The 10,774-nt window shown below is 48.8% G+C and overlaps 1 protein-coding gene across 1 annotated transcript in view; it reads right to left on the reverse strand.

Annotated features, from left to right (window-relative positions):
* LOC144786060 (cytochrome P450 3A21-like) overlaps window positions 1-7,011 on the reverse strand; it is a 261,578-nt gene extending 254,567 nt beyond the window's left edge. Inside the window, exon 1 of the mRNA XM_078665005.1 lies at window positions 6,828-7,011. Coding sequence (XP_078521131.1) covers window positions 6,828-6,904 — 77 coding nt within the window. The 5' untranslated portion in view covers window positions 6,905-7,011. The remainder of the gene's footprint in view (window positions 1-6,827) is intronic.
* Between the last annotated feature and the right edge of the window lie 3,763 nt (window positions 7,012-10,774).

Genomic DNA, 10,774 nt, shown 5'->3' on the forward strand with positions numbered 1-10,774 from the left:
ACATGGCAAGGCTTCAGATCTTCACCACACCTCGGCTGTAATCTCTGATGTAACCTGCAGAGGGAGGAAAAAAGGGGGGGGGTGGGGGAGACAACATTCGCGCATATTCAAATACATGGATTCATAAGTCCTTTACTTACCTCTTACTCGTCTTTCCTCCTCGGGGCAGGGTTCCGGGGATATGGTTTCTGGAGTCGAGGGGGGTTAGTGTGCCCATATAGGTCGTGTGCGGGGAAACGTAAAAAGGAAACCAGAGGTGCTTAGTGCGAGGTATCTAGTCAAAGGATGTATCTCACTATCGGGATCCTTAAACCTCTTTCAACGCTGTGGCGTTCTAAGGTTCTTCGGTTCTTGGGTCAGCTCCGTTCCCTGATACTTTGGAACGTTGTACTTTATCACATTTACATTATTTCATTTCACCCTCCTTTTACATTCCCTCATTTACACCGTTCGTTTTACCCATCCTTGGAAGTCAAGGTCTTCCTCTACGCGAGAGTTCATGAGTCAGTCGCGTACTTTGAAGGCGGAGTGTCGTGTTGTCGATCCGATCCGTCCTCCAGAGCTGGGCAACCATCTTCTTTTAACCTTAAAGAGAGAGCAGAGTAGGGTGCACAGAAAAGAACTTTCCCACCGATCCCACATTTTTAAAATAAAGCATGCAATACCCGTCCATAGTTTCAAAAACTTTATTTTGCAAAATCATTTCAGCATGAGGATTATGAGGGTGCGGTCGTATTTGGCCGGTCGTGGCAATGGCTAAAGTGCGTACAGTGGGGGGTGTCGTTTGCAGCAATAAAAACATCGGAAAGTTTTACTCATTCATTTGTAAGAGACTAAAACGTCTATTAATTGGCTGGGGGTTCGGGGGCATTTATTTTCATAATTTAGAAGCATAATCATAATAGTGGTAATCAGATTTCCTATATGCATACCGTACGTGTGCGTCGTAAATGAGGTTTACATCAGTTATAAAAATATAATACATTGTACATTTGTAATCAACATTTGTAACGGGGATCCTTTCATACTGTTCGTCGAGTGAGTTCTCCTTGTCTTTTCTAGCCAAGTGTACAAAGGATCATATAAAATCTCAGAACATCAAGTTTATATTAGTGCGAAGGAACACCACGAGGTGTTCGTAAGTTCCGATTGATACCAGCGCCATTTTGGGCGGGGCCGGCTCAGTCCGGAAGCAGCATCAGGGGGAAATGTTTCCCATTACTGGCAGTTTGGACCAGAGTCCTTTTCGGCAGTTCTAGAATTCATGCTAACAGAAGGAGTGGCAATGTCATGTTTGTTTCGTTGGCGACCAAGGCAGCCGTCCCTTACCGGAAGCCTGCAAAGACCGAAGGTTCCGCCGGGGACCTTTGTAGGATCTTCAAGGCTGCGGAGGTGCTGTCGGAGATGGGGGCTCGTGCTCCAGGGGGCAAATGTTCGAGTTATATTGCTGGTCAAAGTTACTCTAGTGGCCGGAGCCCGCCTTCCAGCGGACCCAGACGCCATTTTGAGGCCCTACAGGGGCCACTCTCGTCGAGTTTGCAAGAGTGGGAGAGATCCTTCGGAGTGAACGGAAGAGGTCCCTGTTGTGTGAAAGCGGGACGTTCAGCTGGGGTGCAGCTGTGATGCCCCCACCTGGGGGGGGGGGCGAGGGAGACTCGTCCGCATCGTCTCCTTCTCCCGGTGCACTCCATGCCGCTCCTTTTCATCGCCCCGCATGAAGGTCTCTCCACATCCGGTGTTCCCCAAGTCCTGTGCTCAGTGCTGTGGGAGTATGGCCACCTGTGGCGCGCATTCGGCGCGGCACGAGTATCAGTGCAGTCATTGCAGGTTCGGTGTTCCGAAAATATGGCCACCATTGCACGTTCGGTGCTGCGCAAGTACTGGGGTGCCACCATGGTGTGTTCGGTGCTGTGGAAGTATTGGCACCATCGCCTGACTGGGGGTGTTCGGCGTCGGGCCGGGGGCTGGGAGACCTCCTATCGGTGGAGGTGGGAAAGGCTCGTCCGCGTCGCCTCTCCCTCCCAGCCCAACTTGGACAAATTGTTGTGGAGGTACGTGCAGGACATCCCGCCGTCCAGAGCTGCTGCGGCTGTTACGGAAGAGAAAAGGAAGAGGTGCCTCGTTCTTCTCTGGACATGTGGCGGGACTACTTAAGTCTATCCAGGCCCGTTGCGGCTGGCTGAGGAGACATGTGGCGGGACTACCTACAACTGCCCCGGCTGCTGGCTCCTGCCTCTCCTCCGGCTCCCCCATACGTTAAGATTTCCTGACCAAGAGTTGGCGGCCGGGCCCGCCTTATATGGGTTGCCGTTGGTTGGGCGTAGCCGTAACCCTGCCCTACTTTGGAAGGTTCCAGAATGGGGGGGCGAATGTTCTGTTTGACTTTCATTTTCTACAGTTTACCGTTATCATTCCTTGTTTGTTGTGCTAAATTAAAAGTTCAAGTTCATTAATGGTCTACGGATTTTGTTTTACCATTTCTTTCTTTCCAGGTTGCTTTTATGCTAAGTTTCTGCTAACAGAGGTTGAGTAACACGGAAACACGTGTAGAGGGATGACGCAGATTTGTACATTACATACACACAAACTCAGACGGGGGACAGTACAAGTACGACATACAAAGACTCAAGACGAATATAAAACAGTTATTGGTCATAATTATCTCTTTCCGTCTGTGAATTTGAAACGAGGCTGGGTTCCCGTCTTGACGTTGCCCGACCTAGGAGAACTTGAGCATGCCGCTGAAATTGTCCTGGCGAAATCTGTGCCATCGGGCATAATCAAACGTGGTGGTTCTGTCTGGTCTGTCTATGTAAGTCGGGTTCTTCTTTGTCTCGCGCTTTTTCTCGTACTGCCGGTCTGTCGTTCCTGTCGGCCCTTTGCCTTTACTCACGCTCAGTAGAGTCGGGCATTGGGCTTTCCAGTGTCCGACATACCTACAAAAAGCGCATTGGTCTGGCCCTAAGTCTGGTCGTCTTTTGCATACTGTCGGGGGATAAGTTGTGGGTAGCGATGTCCTGGGGTTGTCCTGTCGGTATATTTCTCTACTTGGTTTGTCCTCGTCTTTTCTCTGTCGTTGCATGGCCTCTCTGCGCCACATACCGAGACTGTCGAGCATAATTGGCGTTGTCTTATTATTTCGAAGGGCTATTTCTAACGTTTCTATTTTATCAAGGTCAAAGGATCCTGCCAGTGGCCACTGTTTGTCTTGACTCTCTTCGGTATACCTGTGCCACAATTTATTATAGGCTATGGTGACTAATCCATAGTTTATGAACATGTCCTTATTAGGGGTGCCTTCTAGTGGAGCTATATGGTCCACCTCTAATACACGGTCCGGGCTAAACAGGCTATTAATCAGTGGGGAGAAGACAGACATGACGGCTCGTAACGAGGGACTAAAAAGTCAGCACTGCCTATCTTATCACTAGGTGCAAAGACTGGACAGAATATTTCTATTCAACGTTGTTTGCAGGCAGTGAATACCTCATGGATCAAAAATAACAAAAAGACCAATAAATAACAATGGGGAGAATGAGTAGGTCCGCAAAGATCTGCGTTACCTACCCTTTTCACTATCTGCAAAAAGGGTGGTCTCTTCCCTGTTTGCAGACAGGGAATCTCCAGGAAACAATAGTTTTGCGAACAACAGTTCAGTTTCAAGTAATTATTGAGTGGGGGAGAAAAATAAGCACGGCTGCTGCCCTACCTATCCTCCACTGCTTGCAAAGAGAGAGCCCGTTGTTTCTCCGTTTGTAGACAGTGAATCTCCAAATAAATAAAGAGCAATACTAGTATTTTTAAACAATCAAACAATCAAGCACTCATTTCGCAACTTGTCGTGATTACACGACCTTACCCGGACCATGTGGACAGTTTCTTGTCTTCCGAATCCAGCGCCCGATCGTCCTCTTTTTCTCGTATTTCTCACGGCACTCCTGATGGTCCCCAGTCAGGACCGTAGATCACTCGAGAGAGGTCTGTTCGGAACTAGTGAAGTTCGGATGATCGGCTGCCAGACGAGGGTCTATTGGGCAAGAGCTCTCCCGATCGTTGCAGTCGTTCACTCTGTCGTCGGGACCTCTCCCACTGGATCCACGAGTCGCTGATGGGCCCCACGCTTGGGACGCCAATTGTTAAAACCTGAGTCGGGTCGGGGACAATCGATATTTGCCCGGCGGTATTGCCTCTGTGACCCTCTAGTTATTTAATCAATGAAGAGGCAGGCGCTGGAGACTGGAAAGCAGGAAACAAGGTTTTTATTTTCTCCGGAGGAGAACACAACGAAACGGACAGAAGGTATCGTTCTGAGGTGCTCTAGATACATTTCTGAGGCCTGGCCTCTTATACACTGTTTTATGACTTTATTGTAGATTACACATTCATGTTAAAAGCTTTGATGTATGAAAAAGACATTCCCGGAACTCCCCTTTGGGCCCGTTCCCACACACATTTACAGTTGAAGTCCCCACCCTAGTCACAACAGGTGATGAGTATCACGCAGCTGGATATTCCGCCGATTCACGGAATGTGGGGGGTTTGATCGGATCTCATGGAGTGGGGGCTTTGATCAACCCGGGGATCCTTTGATGGGGGAAGCTTTCTATTGTACGGGGAGGGGCAAGGAATGGTATCGGCAGAGCTGGGTGTCGGCCTGGGAACGGGGAAGACAAAACGGGCACACGGGGAAAAAAGGGGGTTTGCATCTAAGGGCCGGAGATCATGAAAGGGAAGCAGGGAGGTGTCGCGCTGGGAACAGGATGAGGGCCTGGGGCAGAGCAGCGCCGAAGAGGGGTTTATGACTCAAGGCAGGTGCAAGCAGGGGGTGGTCAGCGTGCAGGCTTAGTGAAGGCGAAGGGCTATGTCAGGGGCCAGCGGCATGCAAAAGGGTTCGTTCTGATCGGGGCATCTTAAAAAAATGGCGGGCGCGCACGACAAAAGTGTGGCATCAGGGGAAAAGGCAAGATGGCGCAGATAATGTTCACCAAAACGTACTAATTTTCAACAGGTAATCTGTTTTTTTAGTTTTTTTTTTAGTTTTATATAGCGCAAACTAGACATCGGGCATAAGAGCTTTGCATGAGCACCAGCTTCGTTACAGAAGGACACATTCATGTTTGTTAGGCACGAGGAGATTAAGTGATTTGCCCAGAATCACAGGATGTTGAGCGTCGTTGCCGAGACTCGAACCTGGTTCAACAGCTTCGAGGTGGACCGCTCTAGCTGTAAGACTACATCTCTACCTGTTCTGCCTTAAGGAACCATTTCCAGGGTGGAAAGCGGGTAGGCTGGAGTATCGGAATGCACACAAACAAACATGGTGCATTTTCAGACCTTGGGGCCTTATTTAGAATTTGGAGGATGAATTTAATACTGCCGCCATGGTGGAGTACTTTACTCCTGTCATGGCAATGGTTGTCCGCTTGCCAAATTTAGAGACGTCCGCCTGCCTTGCAGATATCCCTTGCATTTCCAGGAACTACTGCCATGGGAGTTCCTGTAAATGCAGTGAAAGGTTGATGACTGCTCCATCAACATAACGGATCAGTACGTCAGACTTTAAAACGTTTTAAAATATTATTAAAAAGGAAAATCCCAAAGCAGGATTTTCTTTTCTGGAAAAAAAATGACATTTTTCCTTCTCATAGGAGTTTTCTCCGATGTTGTATGGTTCATTTCAGTTTTCACTGTCGCTTACAGTGAAAAGTTGCCATTTACTCATCCACTCTAAATATGATGGGCAGTCAAATGGCCAAACTTCTGACGTCCTTTATTCCTTTGGGCTGTCAGAGACGGAGTAGAGCGCCACCCTCTATATACTGAAGTTCCGCCCGACTCTCAAGGAGGAGAGTGGAACTTTGCTGTCGTAGGAAGGGTACGCTGTTACCGTAGCAAACGGAGTACCCTCTCCGCCAAAGTCTAAATAAGGCCCTTTCTTTGCATTTTTGACCAAAATACATTTCTTTATCATTAGACCCCAACAGTAAAAGACGAATTATTCAAATAGGAGAAAAGCAGGAGAAATCATTCACAACTGGTCAGATACTGAACTCTGTTGTAGAGGTACATGTAAGCTTTGCAGGTTTGACCATCCTGTAAGAATTACAGAAAGTTCTGTAGTGGTTACATTGTAGACCTCAGTATCAGGGTACTTTCAATCTTGGCTGTTCCACGTGACAAATGGTGTGATCCTGGGGCAATCAACCTATCTGCCCATGACTTCCCTGTACAGTATTGAGTGCCTCAAGAGTCACTCGTCTGTGGCATGAAAGAAATATAAATGCAGTCACAGCCTCTGAAAGAAGGTGCAGTTTTAAAAACGACAGTGGAAGTCACGTTCAGGTTCTGTGGTCTTAAAGAGGCGCTGGGCATTAAGTCTTGTTCCTCTCTGTGATCTTAAAACTCTTTAGTGAACTGCAATATTTTCACAACGACCAGTACTTTATTCAGTGTGTACTATAAATAACAATAATACATTTATATCACACACATGACAAACTTGTCACTCGGAGTTTAATAACAGATCATTCCACACAACACTCATTTTGTTCAATTTGGAAAAAATAAAAGCTGAGCCAGCCCTGCCAGGATTAAACTTGTGGCTTGCAAGTTATGGAGTCCACAGAGCGCTGCAGCTGGTGCCCCACCCACTGGGCTATTGAAATACCTTAATGTTGACGAATGTGATCTGGTTCCATTCCTCTTCCTCGTAATAACCTCTGCCACCCCTCAATCAAGCGCATTTATGCTGTTTAAAGTCCATGAAAATAATTTGCGGCTTGTTTAAGTTGGACAAAAAAGGTAAAGAGTCACTGTGCAGTACTTACAGAAAAAAGACCGTCACGAGCATGACAAGCAGAGTCCACGTTTCCATGGAGAGGTTTGGAAGTAAGTCCATGGCCATGGTGCCCGGTAGAGTCCGCGCTGCCTTTGCCTTCGGGCTCGAACCTGTCTGACGCAAACGCTGTCTTCTCAGCTGTTTGCGTGGAATGTTTTCATAGCTCTGGGGGCTGGTTCTTGTACTATCCGTCCCTGTCACTGGTTGGTCCATAGGTAAACCAATTGCAATGCTGCTTGTCTTCTGATATGCTACTTTATCTCGTGCAGTATTCCTTAACTAAACAGACCAGATTAAACCAGCCGACGGGAACTGTCTGACCTAGAAATGTCGATGACTATTTCACAAAAATAAACTTCTCAAACGCTGCCTCATTTTAGTCAGCAAACAACCTTAGTTGATTGTGTCACCTTCAGATAATTCATCATATATATATATAAATTCACCATGATGTTTAAATATAACCAACAGCTAGGTTCATAAAGCGAGATAATTTTCTAAGTTGTTTACAGTGCTTTGAAGCAATGTACCACATTTACATTCCTCTGATAAATTCATGCGCTAGAAGCCAAACAAGAACTAAACTTCCTAAAGCGGCAAGTTAAGCAAATGATCAAACCAGCCTTCGTGTGAGAGTGGAGGGAGGTTGGAGTGAGAGTAGAATAGAGCGGACTCGGGAGAGGGGTGAAAGGGGGGAGGGGGTTCTGATGTGGCTCCTAAGGCTAAAGTATGAGCCTTAGTCAATCAATCAATCACGATTTTGTTAAGCGCGACTACTCACCCGTAAGGGTCTCAAGGTGCTGGGGAGGAGGGTAGGTGCAGGTTCCAGTCCATCAAGGAGGGGGTCTGTTGAAGAGCCAGGTTTTGAGGTTTCTCGTGAAGATGGGGAGTGATGTTGTCTGCCTGAGGTGGAGTGGAAGGGCGTTCCATGCTCTGGCTGCGACGAAGGAGAAGGAGCGGCCTCCTGAGCTGGTCTTTTTGGTGCGAGGAACCACAGGGTAGGAGAGCTGGGCTGATCGTAGGGCTCTTTGGGGTGCTTGGAAGTTGATTTGGCTGTTGAGGTATGCTGGTCCAGTGTTGTGGAGGGCTTTGTGTGCATGGGTGAGGATCTTGAATGTGATTCTAGCCTCGATGGGGAGCCAGTGGAGTGTGCGCAGGTGATGAGAGATGTGGCAGTGTCATGGTAGGGCGAGGACCAGTCTTGTGGCGGCGTTCTGGATGTTTTGTAGCTTGCGGGTGAGGTTTTTGTTTATTCCGGCGTAGAGTGTGTTGCCATAGTCAAGTCTGCTGGTGATGATGGCGTGGGTGACGGTTTTTCTGTGCTCAAGGGGGATCCATTTGAAGGTCTTACGTAGGAGGCAGAGGATGTGAAGGAGTTGATCTGACTGTCCATTTTGTGCTCGGAGTCTAGGATGATTCCAAGGTTGCGTGTGTGGTCCATGGGGGTGGGTGGACTACGGAGGGCGGGGGCCACCAGGTGTCATTCCAGGTGTCGGGGTGTGGGGCCATGATGAGTACTTCTGTTTTGTCGGTGTTGAGTTGTAGGCAGCTGCTTTTCATCCATTTGGCGACAGCTTCCATGCCTTCTTGGAGGTTGTGTTTGGCTGCGTTGGCTTCGTTGGATAGGGAGATGGGTGTTGTCTGCGTATTAAACAATGTTGAGTCCGTAGGTTCTGACGAAGGGGGCGAGAGGAGCCAGGTAGATGTTGAAGAGAGTTGGGCTGAGGGAGGACCCCTGGGGGACTCCGCAGGTGGTTGGTGTAGGGTCCGAGAGGAAAGGGGGGAGTCTGACCCACTGCGTTCTGCCTGAGAGGAAAGAGTAGATCCAGTCGAGGGCCTTGTCCCGGATATCTGCGTCGTGGAGTCTGCATATTAGGGTGGGGTGGGATACTGTGTCGAAGGCCGCTGAGAGGTCGAGGAGTATGAGGGCTACTGTTTCTCCTTTGTCCAGTAGGGAGCGGATGTCATCTGTTGTGGCAAAGAGGGTGATTTCTGTGCTGTGGTTTTTTCTGAAGCCAGATTGTGACGTGTCGAGAATGTTGGGCTCTTCGATGAAGGTGGCGAGTTGTCTGTTGATGGCTGTCTTGATGACTTTTGCTGGGAACGGGAGCAGGGAGATGGGTCTGTAGTTTTTGAGGTTGTAGGGTCCGCCAAGGGCTTCTTCAGGAGGGGGTTGATCTCTGTGTGTTTCCAGTCATCGGGGAAGGAGGCGTTCGCCAGGTAGAGGTTGATGGTATAGCGATGCATGGGTGCGATGATGTTGGCGGCTCTGTTAAAGATGTGGTGGGGGCAGCGGTCCGTGGGGGCCCCGGAGTTGGTTGACTTCATCGTCTTCAGTGTGTCTTCTCTGGTGATGAAGGCTGTCTAGCTGTCAATCGTTGGCTTCAGGGTGTCGGGGTGGCTGGTGGGGGTTCCATGTGTTGGTTGTCTTCGGCAAAGTTGAGGTAGATGTTCTTGTTTTTGCGGTGGAAGAAGGTGCTGAGTTTGTTGCAGAGGTCTTGTGAGCGGGAAGTCAGTCAACTCGCTGGTGGGTGGGGCGTACTCCTTGATGATGTTCAAGAGTTCTTTGCTGTTGTGTGCAGGTGTGGAGATTCTGTCTGCAATTGCAGTTTTCTTTGTGTTTCTGATGAGCTGTTGGTGGGGGGGGAACATCCTTTACAACGCAGATGTTACCCCGCAGTACTGTTACAACGCAAGTCGTAACCACGACTTGCGCTGGAGGGCGCGCTAAGATAAGGAATAGTAGATTTACTATTCCAACACCTTCCCTACTGTACGTAGGCTGGTGTTGGAATAGTAAATTAAACTATTCCTAAGTCCGCACCCCTACAGCGCAAGTTGTGGTAATGACTTGCGTTGTAAAAGACGCGTTGTAACGGTATGCGTGGTAATACCATGCGTTGTACCATCGTACATCCGTCGGTGGGCGGTGGTGGCAGCTTTGAAGTTTTTGTGGGCTTCTGTGGATTTGGAGTTTATCAAGTTCTTTTCGAGGTGGCGGCAGGTACGCCTGGACTCTCGGAGTTCGGGGTTAAACCATCTGACCTTCTTGGCATATGCGTTGTAGTTCTTCTTGAGGGGGGCTATAGTGTTGACGCTGTAGGTGATCCATCTGTGTAGACTTCGGGCAGGGGTGTTGGGGGCGTCGTCTTCCATGGTGGTCGAGGTGGAGTTGCTGAGTGAGGAGGTGGGTTGGTTGTCAGTGATTTTGATCCTGTTTCTTTGTGGGAGCAGGTGCTGGTGTCCGTGATGGTGGGTGTTCTGAAGGTGAAGTGGATGCATTGATGGTCTGTCCACTTGAGTTCGGTGGTGTGGCTGAAAGTGATAGAGTTTCCTGTTGTGAAGAAGGGGTCAAGGGTGTGTCCAGCTGAGTGTGTGGGTTCGGTCACGATCTGGCGCAGTTCAATGAAGTGGAGGTTGTCCAGGAGGGATGTGGTGTTTGGGTCTAGTTGGTTGTCGAGGTGGAAGTTGAGGTCTCCCAGCAGGGTGTAGTTGGTGGATGCGATGGCATGCGGGGAGATGCTGTATGTGATGGAGTTGGCGAAAGTCCCAGGGGTCGGTAGATGAGGGTTCCCCGGTGGGTGGTGGTAGGGCTGGCCGGTATCTTAAAGTGCAGGTGTTCCATCAGGTCTGTGGGCTCGTCGGGGAGTGTGCTCAGGCGGAGGGTGGATTGAAATGCTCCTTATTCACCAGCCCTTGATGCAGGGAAATTAGGACTTTTGCTTTTTGATTGCCTGTAGCTTACTTCTTGAACTTATAGTTGATGTTTCCTTTGTCTCACCCTTGTGTTGAAGGGCGTATATGTTCAGTTATTTTTGGCTTTATAATCAATCTAACTAAGTTTCTTGGAGTGCCAATTGGTTATTATGTATCAAGGACAGTTATTGTCTGATTGACTGTGCAGTAACGATTTTTCTCCCCTTTGCACTTTCATGC

Source organism: Lissotriton helveticus, chromosome 10 (genome assembly GCF_964261635.1).
Source record: "Lissotriton helveticus chromosome 10, aLisHel1.1, whole genome shotgun sequence".
In the NCBI taxonomy this organism is placed as follows: Eukaryota; Metazoa; Chordata; class Amphibia; order Caudata; family Salamandridae; genus Lissotriton; species Lissotriton helveticus.